Raw genomic sequence first — 17,742 nt, forward strand, 5'->3', positions numbered from 1 at the left:
CACCAAAATAAAAAACAAAACAAACATAAACTAAAATAATAATAATAAAGAACAAATTCCCTTACTCTACTTTTTGTCTTAACTTTTTTTTGTTGCTAATGCAAATTCGTGTCTAGTTTTGTTTTTGACTGTGGTCGGAGTTTTTCGTGGTGCGGTTAAGTAGTGCAGGAATGCAGAAGTTGAACGCTGGACTGTTTCATGGAAAGGACTTTCCAACATCATAATAATGTGAATTATTCATTCGTTTATGCTTTTAGTTTATGTTTTTAATTAAATTTGTTGTTCGCGACCACGAAAAAGGGACCATAAGCTTTTATTCCCCAGCTAACCATTATTTTCTCTGCGCTTTTGTTCATCAATTACGACAGTTGTTTAACATTTCTCTTTGTCTAGTTTAGGGGCTTATGAGAGTACTCTTTCATATGTTTGTATGAGCGATTGCTACGCCTCATTTGCTTGGAATACAACTGAGGGTGTCGAAGGAAGGAGGATTTTGATTCAAAAGATTCAAGCATCCTTGCATGGGTTACCTATATTTTGGATGCTATAAATATAACGGTAAGAAAACGGTATCCTTTCAAAATAAATTCTATCTTTTATGCTTTGTTTTCTTTCTTTTCAGATTTTGCTCCATTTCCAACCCATTGTCAGGTATCGCCTTCAATTTGCGGTTCGCCTCTACTACTGCTACTGTGTGGCTGATAATATGGAAATTTCCGCGTTTTGTCTTCTCCACTGTTCATTTTCCTTGGCATCTATACACATCTTTCCATCTTTGGCTTTGGACGGACGTGCCGGTTCCTGTCGCAGTCCATCAACCCATCGTCCCATCGTCGCCTCCTACTTTGTAGTGCCTTTGGGACTTTTTTATAAACAAATAGGGAGTAACACTTTCTCTGGCCCAGCGAGATATTGCTTCTACATTGCTATGCTATGCCCGCTCACAATGACACGATGCCAACAAACGCACAAGCACACACACTAGTGAACAAGTAGGAATGGAATGATTTAGCGCCGACTATGGGATACCTACTGTCGGGCCACTTTTCTATACCGATCTGCCTGTTCTTGGTACAAGCGTTAAGGATATAAGCAAAGGTGTTCCTAGGTCCCTCTTGCTTTTGGGGTCTCCTAGATCTTCTACCTCTACAATAAACGGATATACCCTCATAACCACTATAGCAATACAGAAAGAGAAAGCTTGAAGTAGATAGAGAGATAGAGACAGAGGGAGAGAGAGAGTGACTCGAAACAGTCGATCCACGGGGGCAAAGCAAAGTATTGTCGCCTGCAGTAAATGCCAGGCTTCCGCTGCGACATGCGGCCATAGAAGCAACAGAAGAAGCGTCGACCGGAAGGAACTGTTGTACGGACCGCCATTATGAATGCAGCTCCATTTCACCCACCCACCATCCACCTCCAGTCACTCCTCTCGTCTACTCGTCGGTCTTGTTCCGTGTGCGTGTGAGTGTTATTGCAACGGTCCCGGCTCTTCGCGATGCTTATACGATAAATAATTTGACTTGGCAATTTTCATTTCAGTTTTCTCTGGAATTACACTATTTTTTTTTTTTGGGACTACCAACTCCACTTTAGGTACCTCCTTCCTCGAATTAGGCCTGCAAAAAAGCCGGAAATCTTATATAAGCTGGATAAATGGTAGACTTCCTCTACAAGTGACAAAAAAGTTGAAAAATACGATATTTGGCCAATGGTTCCTATGTAAGCTATACGATACATCGCTCTGATCGGATTGCATTTTTTTTTGTGATTTAGAATATTAAAACATATTCAAGCCCCCAAAATTTCAGCTCGATTTGTTAATATTTAAGCCAACAATAAATAGGTAACATTCAACTTTTCAGACTAATGTGCAACTGCAGAGTATTAAAAGTAGTTATACTATTAGTATTGCCACTCACGTCTACCAAAAATGCTTTCGGAATGGGAATGAAATATGGAATATTTGATAAAATGTTTTATCCAACTACGTCCAATTCTGGACGGCTTAACAGCACTACATTCCGCTTTAAGAAACTATTAGACAAAAAACTCTTATACCTCCCGTGCAGACATCCCATCGGTGAAATATATTTTGCGGGCAGAATTTGAGTCATGTGCCGAAGCTATTTACATCAGGTAAAAACGTTGCACTCTTTGCCAGATTTAAAGATTCCTTGAAGACTATGGAACAAATCAAGTTTTAAGTTAAATGACATTTAAAGGACTTCTGCCAAGTTGAGTTGAGAAAATATCATGCGCGTACTGATTACGCCGAATTGTTTTGGGATCGGCTCCGAAAGGTCACCGTTTCCAACTACCTGTACTAATTCACCATACACGCTGGATGTCTAAGGCGATTTATACCCTAAGAATGTATATTTTTCGAGAGAAGTTTAAGTTGACAAATCGAGAAGAAAAATATTTGCGCGACTTATATATTTTTATAGTGAGTTTTTATATAAGTTATTGGTTTCAGTCAACATTAGCTGTTTACGATGATGATGTCTAAACTTCTGCAAACGCCAAGTAGTGAAAGAAAATGATTTGCCAACGTTTATTGCAAAGAGACTATCTAATTTTGTGACACCCAATTTGGATACATTTTTTGATCGGTTTAATATTTATAAGGGTTTTATATATTTAGTAGTAATAGTAGTAATATTTAGTATTAAAACATTTAAAAGTGCTTAATGATACAGTAGAACGTGCTGTTAAACATATTCAAGACTATGACCTAATAGTAACCAAACGAGGGGGAACGTTGTGAGTTGCTGCGCCGACCGCAACTCTACATTTATACACGATACATAGTCAGTATGGCTACATCGAGCGACAAAGAGTCGAGAGACAGAATACGTGATTGAAAGTGTGGTCGGGCGCTGCATAGCCACTGAAAATTGATTTGTTCCTTTTGGCTATAAAAATTATCCGATCTGATCCAGATTTGGCAATCTGGTAGATATGATCATTCTTTTTGGTTTTCTCATATCTTCGAAATTGTGGATTCCACAGATTTTCGCCCCTTGTGGCGAAAGTGGGAGTGGCGAAGTTTTGAAATATACTTGTAACAGTGACATATCACAGAAGACTGGATGCAAAATGTCGTTGCTCTAGCTCTTATAGTCCCTGAGCAATAGGCGCTCATAGGGACGGACAGACAGACATGGCTCAATCGACTCGGCTGTTGATGCTGATCAAGTATATATGTATATACTTTATGGGGTCGGAAACGCTTCCTTCTGGACGTTATACACATCCATTTTCACCACAAATCTAATGTACCCCTATACTTTTTGAGCATTTTGATCATCAGGTATAAAAAACAAGAAATGAAAGTTGTCTACCAAAGGGATTTCCAGATACCGGGACCACCCCGTCTGTTTCTGCTGATCAAAACTTGAATACCAATAACCGTGATTTTTTTTTCCAGATTTTAAGATTTGTGTAATTATCTTTAAACATACAGAAGGAACTCAAGTATATAGTAGTATTTTTGTTTTTGTTAAACATCTAAATCCTTCCTATGGAGGCGTGTTATTTTTGATATTAGCCAAAGAATCATTGGATTCCTCTTCGCCGATGACTTTGTTAATGACGTCATTCAGTTCTTCGTCAGAGGAGCCGCTGTCACTACTTCGCGTGGAGGGGGAGAACAATGTAAAATTAAGTAATAAATAATTTACCAATTTAAATGTATTTACCCATTGGCTGCTTCGATGTCTAGGGCCAAGGCCAGCTCTTCGTCGAACTGCGACATGAGGGATTCCGAGAGCATGGCCCCCACATCAACTGTGGAGCAGGATGGAGTGTTATCAATTATTTCCTGCATTTCCACGAATATTTCCTCTAAGGTGCGTGCTAGCTTGGGGCGTTTTAACTTTTTGCGACCCATTGATTTCTTTTGCGGCAAAAACAGCATCGACACATTAACAAAATTAAACTTATGCTCAAAATGCCGAGCTTTTCAAGTGGTTTGTCATCATTTGGCGGCTACTTCTCCATTTTTACACGCAGAAATCACAAAAATTGATGTACTCAAGCGCAAACACACAACAAAATAACAACAGAGAATAAGTGTTGGTTAAGATAATGCCAGGGTTGCTAGCAACCAACCAGTGTCGGCCGACAGCAATGTTACACTATTTCAGTTCTCATCTCGCATATGTTTGAAATATAAAAAGGGCTTTTCTTTATTTTCGACACACACGGAAAATTATTCAACGTAGTCAGCTTTCGTTCCATTTTCCCATTTTTAGGACACACCTCTTTCTGCCAGTGTTGTACAATCTGATTTTTGGCAGCCCCCATCTCATATCGGTCAGAGCCCTATGGCACTAGACTTCGCTAACTTTTCCGCGAAGAGAGAGATAGTCTCTATACGCGTCTCCTGGCAATCAATAAACAATCTTAGCCAAAAGGCATAGTAAGCGAGAGCCTTGTAGCTTCATTAGAGATTGCAACTGATCCAATATAATACAAATACATAATACTTGTATATTTGTTGTTTTTATTCAACTGCTGCTTACAACAGAAACGAGATCCTGAGATAAAAGCAATATAAGTAATCGCAATTGATTCTGCATTAAGGGTTGCGCTGGGCTCGGCTGCGTCTGCGCAATCCGTTTGATAATCGCATCGCTCATTCGTAATGTTAGCAAGCCACAAATCAGCTGTTTTTGTGCATCGATTTCCGATGTACGATCAAAGTCGATAGCAGCTATGATTCTCTCTCTCTCTCTCTATTGCAATTGTCTTATTATATTGGAATCGCCATTTACGAGTACATTGCTAAAGAAATCGAACAACAACAAAAGAGCATGGAACCCGGGGAAAAGAATGTGAGTAGAAAAGACGGATGGGATGGGAACGTGCAACACATAAATGTCTCGTTGCTAATAAATTGCCACGCAGAAGCAGAAGCCGACACAGGAAAAAGAGAAGAACAAGTCTGAAGACGCAGCCTCGGATGCCGTAGGCTCCGGCGTGCGTAAATCGGAGGAGGATTTCGTCGATTTTTACGAGGGCGTTGCACTCGGACCGCCCCAGCAACGGATGCTCTGCAAAGCCGTACCAGAGAATGTACTCGCGGACTATGAGCAGATGTTCGAGACGATCGGGAATGTCATCAAGGAAATAGTTGACTTCGGTAAGTACGAAGTATACGTGATGCTGTATCCCACTCTGGCCATTGGCTACCTGCAAATGGTGTGGAGCGGCAAGTATGAGAGGGCCATATCCTTCGTGGGTAGGAACGAATACAAGTTGGACGATTCCTACAAGAGGCGCGTCGAAAATCTTAAGCGCTTTCGCACGCCAGAAGACCTGCCGGAAAGAGCCCAGGAGCTGCTATCTTGTGCGGACACAGTGGTGATATTCATGGCCAGGAGCACCTCGAACCAGTTCAAAGTACTCCAATCTCAGTTTTGGACGAAGGGGCAGCTCAAGACGTTCTTGTCCCACTTTAAAATCTTCATCTACTCTGATGAGATGATGCCCCAGGCGCGTATCCACCTCGATCGTCCTTTGCCGGCGCCATTTGCCTGGGCTTCCGTGGACGCCATTCCGGACTGGCCGTTCGATCGAATAAGTTACCCAACCTGAGCACTTACATGGCCGAGCCCATGAACATTGACGATGATGTGACTTGCGCGACGCTTTCAGAAGACCATTGCAGCGTGGCATTTGGCACTGCCTCCGGCATGGTCCACATCGTGGCCGTGAACAAGGACTGGCTACACATGAACATGGTGCGAAGGGAGAAGCTCTTTACCGCCCACCAGGAGCCGGTCCTGGCCTGCGCTGGAGACCGCCAGCTTCTCACCTCCTCGGCGCCGCGGCATGCGGCTGTGGTGCACACGCACCGGGTTTTGTCAGAAGGTGTTTGCGCACCACGGGGCCATGAGTGTGGCGTTCGACCCGAAGGGCTGCTACTTTGCCAGCGCCTCCAACGATAATGTGGCGCGCGTGTGGAGAGTGGATCCCGCAGAGCACTTTGTGAGTTTCTTCGGTCACTTGGCACGATTGGAGGTGTGCCTTTTCCATCCGAATGGAAAGTACCTGGCCACTGGATCGGCAGACGCCTCCGCCAGAATCTGGGACTGCGAGAAACGCACTCAAATGCAACTCTTATGCGGCCACAAGGCCCCCATCACTGCCATGGCGTACTCCGTATGCGGGCACTACCTGGTCTCTGGTGGCCGAGATGACCTGATCATTGTCTGGGACACAACCACCGAGCGAATAACCTGCAGCCTGACCCAGCCCAACGCAAAGATTGCCTCGATTGCTGCTCGTCAAGTGCCCCGAGAAGAAGGTTTCGTCCACCCAAAGCACCAAAGCAAGTGAGCTGGCGCTAATCAGCACGATTCAGGCCTGTAAAAATGGAATTTTCCTTCAAAGTGGGTTCGTCGGTCGCGATGCCCTGATTGTCATCTGGACGATGAGTTCTCAGAAGGTAATAGAGTTAAGCCCGAAAGCAGCCGAGAAGAAGACTGCTCTTGTGAAAGCTCTTGAAACTTGTACTTTGAATGTTGAGAAATGATGAGATTGGTAGGTCGTATCTCAGTTAAATGAAGTTCTTAAACTAATCATATTCAATTGGCATATTCTATTACACCTTCAGATGCAGAAATAGCTTCTCGGACCCAGGCGCTGAGGCGAGTCATCGATGGAAAGCACCGTCGAGTCCATGAATATACATTTGATTCATTTATATAAACGTAAACATACACAGCCCAAACTTCAAACATTAAAACTAACCATTCGGATCCCACTCATTGTTTGAGCTGTAAGTTTCCACTGGTCAAAGCAAAGGCCTTCCCTGATTTTATGTGCAACTTTGTTCTCTTTTTCAGAATAAACCTCAATGATTCCGGCATTCCCTGAGTGGCCCCAAAAGACTATTTTAAATATCGTAGACAAGTGCTAAAAGTGGTTCGCGGTTGCATTCAACTGTTTTGTGGTCTGGCTTCCAGCCCACCCACGCGAATGCACAACAAATGGAGCAACAATTTATGGACCGGCACAAACCCTCTGAAAGACGAACCGAATGAATTAAGTAAAATTTCTATTTCGAAAAATTACTGATTAATTACTATCTTGCAGACATTGAATTTTGTGTTTGGGACAATTGGAAATGGCTTTATTTATGATCATCCATTGAGGGCTCAGCACACATACATATGTAGGAACATGTGCATAATTGATTATAGATATATATATATACTACAATATGTGAGAATTAGGGACCGCAGCTGCTGGAACCTCAAAAAATATGTCTAAGGAATAAATGTGTAATACTTCAATCTAAGCAATTAAGTGATGTCCAGACACAGTGTCTTTCTTTTCCCTTCCCTCTTGGATCCAGGGAAGAGGATTCGAATTGGGATTGTAAATATAAAATACAAATGTTCAATCTAAATTAAACATAAACAGAGTTATATACAGTTGAATCTTCTTCCGGCCATAGGAAGGACACTAGGCCGATCAGGATGTCAGACAACTGATCCTGATCAACAAACGGTATCAGCGATATGCTGATACCAGCCAATAGTTCCGATACATACGTATAGATTATCTCTCTAAGAAATACAACTAACCTAACATATGCAATCAAACTGATATCAGTTAAGATTTTCAGACTTATATTACTTATTAGTTACATTATCTATTGCTTACAACGACCTTTGGGTATTACTACTACTACAAATTTCGTTGGCCCTTTAAACGTCGCCCCAAAGGAACAACTATTTCATCGAGGCTCACTGTTAATTTACATAAAAATGTTTACCAAATCCATGACAAGAAAAACTCAATACTCATATTACAGAAATGATAGCAAGACTATCTTTGTAAAATATACACCATATGGTATACCGTGAAAAGAAGGGGATTGAAAATGAAAAGAACATACATCTGCACTCCAAAATAGTAGAATATCTGAGTAATAGTTGCTCGTTATAACAATCGTACACAAATTCGTAGTTCGTGGCATTTTATTGATACAAGTGTCATGCGTTTGATTGAGTTTCAAGATGTTTCAGTTATAATAATTGAACAATCGAAGCATGTACGTAATGAGTATTATGTAATTCTTAAACTGCTGTTGTTGAGTAGAAAGTTAAAGGAAAACCGCTGTTAAGTTTGTTGCGATACGCCAGGGCATTTCCAAATGATGTAGAATCGATACTGTTTCCTTTGAAAATATATTTTCGGATCCTCCGACTCCAGCAGAGTGGCACATTGTGGATGAGCAAAGAAGGCCAGATGCTGATGAAAAAACATTTATATTGCATAGATCCCTTTCAAGTTATTTCATTGGCCACTTACCAATCTGGAATGGCAAATTGAGGATGACTTCGATTTCTTGTAGTATTTCTAAACAAATTTTGTGGATGTGGTGCCTAAGCGTGGAGCAGTACTTTTTCAGCTTTCTAGTGGAGTTTCTTGAAGACGTGTTTAGCTTTCAGACCAGCCCACATGGCAATGAGAAGAGTAACCAAGTACATCAACAGAAGATTGTTAACGATTGAACCAATCCAAGCCATGGCCAGGAGGACCAAGCTTTCCAAAATCACGAGGACGGTCGACTTGCGTTCCTTGAATAGATACTGATACCATGCTGCCAAGCTTTCCTTGATGATGTACATCTGTCCGCAAACAGACTCGAATTTCGCCTCGTTGTCGCTATCCCAAATTAAGGCATTCCAAAACAAGCCGGCAATTTTGGTTGGGAAAAAGTCGAAAATGAAATCCGGCCGATCCAGGCACCACAGAAGAAAATAGTGCGAAATGGTAGTCAGCAATGCCAGGAGAGACATAAGAGTTATCATCGATAGATCCATGTACCACAGAACGAAATAAGCGACGCTTATGCCCCCAAATACCACCACGGGGTAGTATTTTTTCTCCCAGGTAAGGACACCATAGGCACTCACTATAGGCGCTTGAAATCGCTCCAAATCATGCTTAAGCTTGATAACCTTTTCGTTTTTACCAATGTCCGATTCTGTCATCTTTGTGCTTCGTTGCGTTTCGAGTTAAATTAGAGTTTTGAACGTAGTCTCTTTAAGTAGTCTTTAATTTAAGCAAAAAGTCTTTTTTATTGCCAGCCAACGTCAATGCATCAAATGAGAGGTGTCAATGTCAAACCATCGAAGTTTCGATCTAGTTTCTATCGATAGTTTCGATGTTTTACTGCAAGCCGGTTTCATCCATTGTTTCATATATTAATTTATTTATTTATTTATTAACAACGATAATGATTCCGGAAATACGCTATGCTCCATCCCATTGTGCATTACGGTCCTGCTTACCAATAATCTGTCCGAAATCTGTCTGGCCCTTGAAATCCAAAACAAATCGAAATCAGTTTCGGGCATCCCCAGTATGTTGGAGATCTTAAGAGCAGTCCTCACAATTGTAGTGGATGTCTTAGTCTTTAATTCATGAATGTATCCTGTCTTAACAAAATCTAAATTAACGTTCATGTATATACATAGGATGTACTCAATTCAAAAACAAAGGTCAGAATGTCACTAATGTACTGGGAAACAGCCATCTGATGTGGCTCACTTGAATGAGCTATTAATTAAATGTTTTCATACCCAGTTGCTCGTGTCATTTGATGGGTTTCATTCATTGCATGCCTCTCCGGATCATTATCAACCGATATATGGACTACGAGGTTATCCCCCACAATCGCCACCGACTAGTCGTTGATCGCTATTGGCTATTGGGCTGTGGTGATATGAGACGCGCCTCCGTTTGCGACCCAGCCATTAAGGCTCCGTGGGTCTCAGGTCCAGTCTATAATTGAACTCTTTTTCGGTATCTTTTTTTGAAAAGCAAACCAAAAAAAAAAGTGTGTAGACAAATTGCTTTCAAAGCCTTTAAGGCATGTTGCTGGGTATGTGCCGGGTATGGGTTGGTCGGACCGGAGAGGTTGATCCACACCAATTTAAATGCGCGCCCAAACTGTGCAACGAAATTTCAAATTTCCCATTTGCATAAAAGTCACACCAAAATAAAAAACAAAACAAACATAAACTAAAATAATAATAATAAAGAACAAATTCCCTTACTCTACTTTTTGTCTTAACTTTTTTTTGTTGCTAATGCAAATTCGTGTCTAGTTTTGTTTTTGACTGTGGTCGGAGTTTTTCGTGGTGCGGTTAAGTAGTGCAGGAATGCAGAAGTTGAACGCTGGACTGTTTCATGGAAAGGACTTTCCAACATCATAATAATGTGAATTATTCATTCGTTTATGCTTTTAGTTTATGTTTTTAATTAAATTTGTTGTTCGCGACCACGAAAAAGGGACCATAAGCTTTTATTCCCCAGCTAACCATTATTTTCTCTGCGCTTTTGTTCATCAATTACGACAGTTGTTTAACATTTCTCTTTGTCTAGTTTAGGGGCTTATGAGAGTACTCTTTCATATGTTTGTATGAGCGATTGCTACGACTCATTTGCTTGGAATACAACTGAGGGTGTCGAAGGAAGGAGGATTTTGATTCAAAAGATTCAAGCATCCTTGCATGGGTTACCTATATTTTGGATGCTATAAATATAACGGTAAGAAAACGGTATCCTTTCAAAATAAATTCTATCTTTTATGCTTTGTTTTCTTTCTTTTCAGATTTTGCTCCATTTCCAACCCATTGTCAGGTATCGCCTTCAATTTGCGGTTCGCCTCTACTACTGCTACTGTGTGGCTGATAATATGGAAATTTCCGCGTTTTGTCTTCTCCACTGTTCATTTTCCTTGGCATCTATACACACCTTGCCATCTTTGGCTTTGGACGGACGTGCCGGTTCCTGTCGCAGTCCATCAACCCATCGTCCCATCGTCGCCTCCTACTTTGTAGTGCCTTTGGGACTTTTTTATAAACAAATAGGGAGTAACACTTTCTCTGGCCCAGCGAGATATTGCTTCTACATTGCTATGCTATGCCCGCACACAATGACACGACTCGACGCGAGTCGAGTCAAGGCAGGCGATGCACACAGGATGCCAACAAACGCACAAGCACACACACTAGTGAACAAGTAGGAATGGAATGATTTAGCGCCGACTATGGGATACCTACTGTCGGGCCACTTTTCTATACCGATCTGCCTGTTCTTGGTACAAGCGTTAAGGATATAAGCAAAGGTGTTCCTAGGTCCCTCTTGCTTTTGGGGTCTCCTAGATCTTCTACCTCTACAATAAACGGATATACCCTCATAACCACTATAGCAATACAGAAAGAGAAAGCTTGAAGTAGATAGAGAGATAGAGACAGAGGGAGAGAGAGAGTGACTCGAAACAGTCGATCCACGGGGGCAAAGCAAAGTATTGTCGCCTGCAGTAAATGCCAGGCTTCCGCTGCGACATGCGGCCATAGAAGCAACAGAAGAAGCGTCGACCGGAAGGAACTGTTGTACGGACCGCCATTATGAATGCAGCTCCATTTCACCCACCCACCATCCACCTCCAGTCACTCCTCTCGTCTACTCGTCGGTCTTGTTCCGTGTGCGTGTGAGTGTTATTGCAACGGTCCCGGCTCTTCGCGATGCTTATACGATAAATAATTTGACTTGGCAATTTTCATTTCAGTTTTCTCTGGACTTACACCATTTTTTTTTTTTGGGACTACCAACTCCACTTTAGGTACCTCCTTCCTCGAATTAGGCCTGCAAAAAAGCCGGAAATCTTATATAAGCTGGATAAATGGTAGACTTCCTCTACAAGTGACAAAAAAGTTGAAAAATACGATATTTGGCCAATGGTTCCTATGTAAGCTATACGATACATCGCTCTGATCGGATTGCATTTTTTTTTGTGATTTAGAATATTAAAACATATTCAAGCCCCCAAAATTTCAGCTCGATTTGTTAATATTTAAGCCAACAATAAATAGGTAACATTCAACTTTTCAGACTAATGTGCAACTGCAGAGTATTATTAGTAGTTATACTATTAGTATTGCCACTCACGTCTACCAAAAATGCTTTCGGAATGGGAATGAAATATGGAATATTTGATAAAATGTTTTATCCAACTACGTCCAATTCTGGACGGCTTAACAGCACTACATTCCGCTTTAAGAAACTATTAGACAAAAAACTCTTATACCTCCCGTGCAGACATCCCATCGGTGAAATATATTTTGCGGGCAGAATTTGAGTCATATGCCGAAGCTATTTACATCAGGTAAAAACGTTGCACTCTTTGCCAGATTTAAAGATTCCTTGAAGACTATGGAACAAATCAAGTTTTAAGTTAAATGACATTTAAAGGACTTCTGCCAAGTTGAGTTGAGAAAATATCATGCGCGTACTGATTACGCCGAATTGTTTTGGGATCGGCTCCGAAAGGTCACCGTTTCCAACTACCTGTACTAATTCACCATACACGCTGGATGTCTAAGGCGATTTATACCCTAAGAATGTATATTTTTCGAGAGAAGTTTAAGTTGACAAATCGAGAAGAAAAATATTTGCGCGACTTATATATTTTTATAGTGAGTTTTTATATAAGTTATTGGTTTCAGTCAACATTAGCTGTTTACGATGATGATGTCTAAACTTCTGCAAACGCCAAGTAGTGAAAGAAAATGATTTGCCAACGTTTATTGCAAAGAGACTATCTAATTTTGTGACACCCAATTTGGATACATTTTTTGATCGGTTTAACATTTATAAGGGTTTTATATATTTAGTAGTAATAGTAGTAATATTTAGTATTAAAACATTTAAAAGTGCTTAATGATACAGTAGAACGTGCTGTTAAACATATTCAAGACTATGACCTAATAGTAACCAAACGAGGGGGAACGTTGTGAGTTGCTGCGCCGACCGCAACTCTACATTTATACACGATACATAGTCAGTATGGCTACATCGAGCGACAAAGAGTCGAGAGACAGAATACGTGATTGAAAGTGTGGTCGGGCGCTGCATAGCCACTGAAAATTGATTTGTTCCTTTTGGCTATAAAAATTATCCGATCTGATCCAGATTTGGCAATCTGGTAGATATGATCATTCTTTTTGGTTTTCTCATATCTTCGAAATTGTGGATTCCACAGATTTTCGCCCCTTGTGGCGAAAGTGGGAGTGGCGAAGTTTTGAAATATACTTGTAACAGTGACATATCACAGAAGACTGGATGCAAAATGTCGTTGCTCTAGCTCTTATAGTCCCTGAGCAATAGGCGCTCATAGGGACGGACAGACAGACATGGCTCAATCGACTCGGCTGTTGATGCTGATCAAGTATATATGTATATACTTTATGGGGTCGGAAACGCTTCCTTCTGGACGTTATACACATCCATTTTCACCACAAATCTAATGTACCCCTATACTTTTTGAGCATTTTGATCATCAGGTATAAAAAACAAGAAATGAAAGTTGTCTACCAAAGGGATTTCCAGATACCGGGACCACCCCGTCTGTTTCTGCTGATCAAAACTTGAATACCAATAACCGTGATTTTTTTTTCCAGATTTTAAGATTTGTGTAATTATCTTTAAACATACAGAAGGAACTCAAGTATATAGTAGTATTTTTGTTTTTGTTAAACATCTAAATCCTTCCTATGGAGGCGTGTTATTTTTGATATTAGCCAAAGAATCATTGGATTCCTCTTCGCCGATGACTTTGTTAATGACGTCATTCAGTTCTTCGTCAGAGGAGCCGCTGTCACTACTTCGCGTGGAGGGGGAGAACAATGTAAAATTAAGTAATAAATAATTTACCAATTTAAATGTATTTACCCATTGGCTGCTTCGATGTCTAGGGCCAAGGCCAGCTCTTCGTCGAACTGCGACATGAGGGATTCCGAGAGCATGGCCCCCACATCAACTGTGGAGCAGGATGGAGTGTTATCAATTATTTCCTGCATTTCCACGAATATTTCCTCTAAGGTGCGTGCTAGCTTGGGGCGTTTTAACTTTTTGCGACCCATTGATTTCTTTTGCGGCAAAAACAGCATCGACACATTAACAAAATTAAACTTATGCTCAAAATGCCGAGCTTTTCAAGTGGTTTGTCATCATTTGGCGGCTACTTCTCCATTTTTACACGCAGAAATCACAAAAATTGATGTACTCAAGCGCAAACACACAACAAAATAACAACAGAGAATAAGTGTTGGTTAAGATAATGCCAGGGTTGCTAGCAACCAACCAGTGTCGGCCGACAGCAATGTTACACTATTTCAGTTGTCATCTCGCATATGTTTGAAATATAAAAAGGGCTTTTCTTTATTTTCGACACACACGGAAAATTATTCAACGCAGTCAGCTTTCGTTCCATTTTCCCATTTTTACGACACACCTCTTTCTGCCAGTGTTGTACAATCTGATTTCTGGCAACCCCCATCTCATATCGGACAGAGCCCTATGGCACTAGACTTCGCTAACTTTTCCGCGAAGAGAGAGATAGTCTCTATACGCGTCTCATGGCTATCAATAAACAATCTTAGCCAAAAGGCATAGTAAGCGAGAGCCTTGTAGCTTCATTAGAGATTGCAACTGATCCAATATAATACAAATACATAATACTTGTATATTTGTTGTTTTTATTCAACTGCTGCTTACAACAGAAACGAGATCCTGAGATAAAAGCAATATAAGTAATCGCAATTGATTCTGCATTAAGGGTTGCGCTGGGCTCGGCTGCGTCTGCGCAATCCGTTTGATAATCGCATCGCTCATTCGTAATGTTAGCAAGCCACAAATCAGCTGTTTTTGTGCATCGATTTCCGATGTACGATCAAAGTCGATAGCAGCTATGATTCTCTCTCTCTCTCTCTATTGCAATTGTCTTATTATATTGGAATCGCCATTTACGAGTACATTGCTAAAGAAATCGAACAACAACAAAAGAGCATGGAACCCGGGGAAAAGAATGTGAGTAGAAAAGACCGATGGGATGGGAACGTGCAACACATAAATGTCTCGTTGCTAATAAATTTCCGACAGAAGCAGAAGCCGACACAGGAAAAAGAGAAGAACAAGTCTGAAGACGCAGCCTCGGATGCCGTAGGCTCCGGCGTGCGTAAATCGGACGGGGATCTCGTCGATTTTTACGAGGGCGTTGCACTCGGACCGCCCCAGCAACGGATGCTCTGCAAAGCCGTACCAGAGAATGTGCTCGCGGACTATGAGCAGATGTTCGAGACGATCGGGAATGTCATCAAGGAAATAGTTGACTTCGGTAAGTACGAAGTATACGTGATGCTGTATCCCACTCTGGCCATTGGCTACCTGCAAATGGTGTGGAGCGGCAAGTATGAGAGGGCCATATCCTTCGTGGGTAGGAACGAATACAAGTTGGACGATTCCTACAAGAGGCGCGTCGAAAATCTTAAGCGCTTTCGCACGCCAGAAGACCTGCCGGAAAGAGCCCAGGAGCTGCTATCTTGTGCGGACACAGTGGTGATATTCATGGCCAGGAGCACCTCGAACCAGTTCAAAGTACTCCAATCTCAGTTTTGGACGAAGGGGCAGCTCAAGACGTTCTTGTCCCACTTTAAAATCTTCATCTACTCTGATGAGATGATGCCCCAGGCGCGTATCCACCTCGATCGTCCTTTGCCGGCGCCATTTGCCTGGGCTTCCGTGGACGCCATTCCGGACTGGCCGTTCGATCGAATAAGTTACCCAACCTGAGCACTTACATGGCCGAGCCCATGAACATTGACGATGATGTGACTTGCGCGACGCTTTCAGAAGACCATTGCAGCGTGGCATTTGGCACTGCCTCCGGCATGGTCCACATCGTGGCCGTGAACAAGGACTGGCTACACATGAACATGGTGCGAAGGGAGAAGCTCTTTACCGCCCACCAGGAGCCGGTCCTGGCCTGCGCTGGAGACCGCCAGCTTCTCACCTCCTCGGCGCCGCGGCATGCGGCTGTGGTGCACACGCACCGGGTTTTGTCAGAAGGTGTTTGCGCACCACGGGGCCATGAGTGTGGCGTTCGACCCGAAGGGCTGCTACTTTGCCAGCGCCTCCAACGATAATGTGGCGCGCGTGTGGAGAGTGGATCCCGCAGAGCACTTTGTGAGTTTCTTCGGTCACTTGGCACGATTGGAGGTGTGCCTTTTCCATCCGAATGGAAAGTACCTGGCCACTGGATCGGCAGACGCCACCGCCAGAATCTGGGACTGCGAGAAACGCACTCAAATGCGACTCTTCCGCGGCCACAAGGCCCCCATCACTGCCATGGCGTACTCCGTATGCGGGCGCTACCTGGTCTCTGGTGGCCGAGATGACCTGATCATTGTCTGGGACACAACCACCGAGCGAATAACCTGCAGCCTGACCCAGCCCAACGCAAAGATTGCCTCGATCGATTTCTCCTACTGCAACAATCTGCTGGTTGTTTGGAGCCAGGACTGCCATCTGAGCCCTTGGGAGTTTCAGCTGCTCGTCAAGTGCCCCGAGAAGAAGGTTTTGTCCACCCAAAGCACCAAAGCAAGTGAGCTGGCGCTAATCAGCACGATTCAGGCCTGTAAAAATGGAATTTTCCTTCAAAGTGGGTTCGTCGGCCGCGATGCCCTGATTGTCATCTGGACGATGAGTTCTCGGAAGGTAATAGAGTTAAGCCCGAAATCAGCCGAGAAGAAGACTGCCCTTGTGAAAGCTCTTGAAACTTGACTTTGAATATAGAGAAATGATGAGATTGGTAGGTCGTGTCTCAGTTAAATGAAGTTCTTAAACTAATCATATTCAATTGGCATATTCTATTACACCTTCAGATGCAGAAATAGCTTCTCGGACCCAGGCGCTGAGGCGAGTCATCGATGGAAAGCACCGTCGAGTCCATGAATATACATTCGATTCATTTATATAAACGTAAACATACACAGCCCAAACTTCAAACATTAAAACTAACCATTCGGATCCCACTCATTGTTTGAGCTGTAAGTTTCCACTGGTCAAAGCAAAGGCCTTCCCTGATTTTATGTGCAACTTTGTTCTCTTTTTCAGAATAAACCTCAATGATTCCGGCATTCCCTGAGTGGCCCCAAAAGACTATTTTAAATATCGTAGACAAGTGCTAAAAGTGGTTCGCGGTTGCATTCAACTGTTTTGTGGTCTGGCTTCCAGCCCACCCACGCGAATGCACAACAAATGGAGCAACAATTTATGGACCGGCACAAACCCTCTGAAAGACGAACCGAATGAATTAAGTAAAATTTCCATTTCGAAAAATTACTGATTAATCACTATCTTGCAGACATTGAATTTCGTGTTTGGGACAATTGGAAATGGCTTTATTTATGATCATCCATTGAGGGCTCAGCACACATACATATGTAGGAACATGTGCATAATTGATTATAGATATATATATATATACTACAATATGTGAGAATTAGGGACCGCAGCTGCTGGAACCTCAAAAAATATGTCCAAGGAATGAATGTGTAATATTTCAATCTAAGCAATTAAGTGATGTCCAGACACAGTGTCTTTCTTTTCCCTTCCCTCTTGGATCCACGGAAGAGGATTCGAATTGGGATTGGGATTGTAAATATAAAATACAAATGTTCAATCTAAATTAAACATAAACAGAGTTATATACAGTTGAATCTTCTTCCGGCCATAGGAAGGACACTAGGCCGATCAGGATGTCAGACAACTGGTCCTGATCAACAAACGGTATCAGCGATATGCTGATACCAGCCAATAGTTCCGATACACACGTATAGATTATCTCTCTAAGAAATACAACTAACCTAA

General features: G+C 42.2%; 6 protein-coding genes and 1 long non-coding RNA gene across 9 annotated transcripts; 4 read left to right on the forward strand and 3 right to left on the reverse strand.

Annotated features, from left to right (window-relative positions):
- Positions 1-3,433: 3,433 nt before the first annotated feature.
- On the reverse strand, positions 3,434-4,078 carry LOC117195000. 2 transcript variants are annotated; one of them, XM_033399509.1, is made up of 2 exons: positions 3,705-4,078; positions 3,434-3,633 (listed from the first exon to the last, which is right to left on the reverse strand). In XM_033399509.1, the coding sequence occupies exons 1-2, from the start codon at positions 3,920-3,922 to the stop codon at positions 3,525-3,527; spliced, it is 327 nt and encodes a 108-aa protein (XP_033255400.1). In that variant the 5' UTR covers positions 3,923-4,078; the 3' UTR covers positions 3,434-3,524. The 2 variants fall into 2 exon arrangements, with proteins under 2 accessions (XP_033255400.1, XP_033255390.1); XM_033399499.1 differs by having other exon boundaries at positions 3,434-3,636; positions 3,705-4,064.
- A 78-nt stretch (positions 4,079-4,156) lies between these two features.
- On the forward strand, positions 4,157-7,383 carry LOC108164964. Its single transcript, XM_033399484.1, has 5 exons — positions 4,157-4,841; positions 4,915-5,554; positions 5,614-6,552; positions 6,626-6,790; positions 6,858-7,383. The coding sequence occupies exons 1-3, from the start codon at positions 4,821-4,823 to the stop codon at positions 5,955-5,957; spliced, it is 1,005 nt and encodes a 334-aa protein (XP_033255375.1). The 5' UTR covers positions 4,157-4,820; the 3' UTR covers positions 5,958-6,552; positions 6,626-6,790; positions 6,858-7,383.
- Positions 7,384-7,979: 596 nt separating this feature from the next.
- LOC108164965 (ARL-6-interacting protein 1 homolog) lies at positions 7,980-9,108 on the reverse strand. Its single transcript, XM_017300978.2, has 2 exons — positions 8,332-9,108; positions 7,980-8,271 (listed from the first exon to the last, which is right to left on the reverse strand). Exon 1 carries the CDS (start codon positions 9,015-9,017, stop codon positions 8,436-8,438), a length of 582 nt encoding a protein of 193 aa, XP_017156467.1. The 5' UTR covers positions 9,018-9,108; the 3' UTR covers positions 7,980-8,271; positions 8,332-8,435.
- Positions 9,109-10,042: 934 nt separating this feature from the next.
- On the forward strand, positions 10,043-12,153 carry LOC108156749. Its single transcript, XR_001775129.2, has 3 exons — positions 10,043-10,578; positions 10,643-11,524; positions 11,603-12,153. It is a non-coding gene; the product is annotated as an uncharacterized LOC108156749 (long non-coding RNA).
- A 1,340-nt stretch (positions 12,154-13,493) lies between these two features.
- LOC108151430 lies at positions 13,494-14,189 on the reverse strand. Of its 2 annotated transcripts, none has more exons than XM_017280039.2 (2): positions 13,765-14,189; positions 13,494-13,693 (listed from the first exon to the last, which is right to left on the reverse strand). In XM_017280039.2, the coding sequence occupies exons 1-2, from the start codon at positions 13,980-13,982 to the stop codon at positions 13,585-13,587; spliced, it is 327 nt and encodes a 108-aa protein (XP_017135528.1). In that variant the 5' UTR covers positions 13,983-14,189; the 3' UTR covers positions 13,494-13,584. The 2 variants fall into 2 exon arrangements, with proteins under 2 accessions (XP_017135528.1, XP_017135519.1); XM_017280030.2 differs by having other exon boundaries at positions 13,494-13,696; positions 13,765-14,180.
- Positions 14,190-14,245: 56 nt separating this feature from the next.
- LOC117189008 lies at positions 14,246-16,034 on the forward strand. The gene is made up of 3 exons (XM_033393858.1): positions 14,246-14,901; positions 14,974-15,613; positions 15,673-16,034. Exons 1-3 carry the CDS (start codon positions 14,881-14,883, stop codon positions 16,014-16,016), a joined length of 1,005 nt encoding a protein of 334 aa, XP_033249749.1. The 5' UTR covers positions 14,246-14,880; the 3' UTR covers positions 16,017-16,034.
- On the forward strand, positions 15,964-17,566 carry LOC117189017 (transcription initiation factor TFIID subunit 5-like). The gene is made up of 3 exons (XM_033393883.1): positions 15,964-16,681; positions 16,755-16,919; positions 16,987-17,566. Exon 1 carries the CDS (start codon positions 16,180-16,182, stop codon positions 16,651-16,653), a length of 474 nt encoding a protein of 157 aa, XP_033249774.1. The 5' UTR covers positions 15,964-16,179; the 3' UTR covers positions 16,654-16,681; positions 16,755-16,919; positions 16,987-17,566.
- Positions 17,567-17,742: the final 176 nt, after the last annotated feature.

Source organism: Drosophila miranda, chromosome XL (genome assembly GCF_003369915.1).
Source record: "Drosophila miranda strain MSH22 chromosome XL, D.miranda_PacBio2.1, whole genome shotgun sequence".
NCBI lineage: Eukaryota > Metazoa > Arthropoda > Insecta > Diptera > Drosophilidae > Drosophila > Drosophila miranda.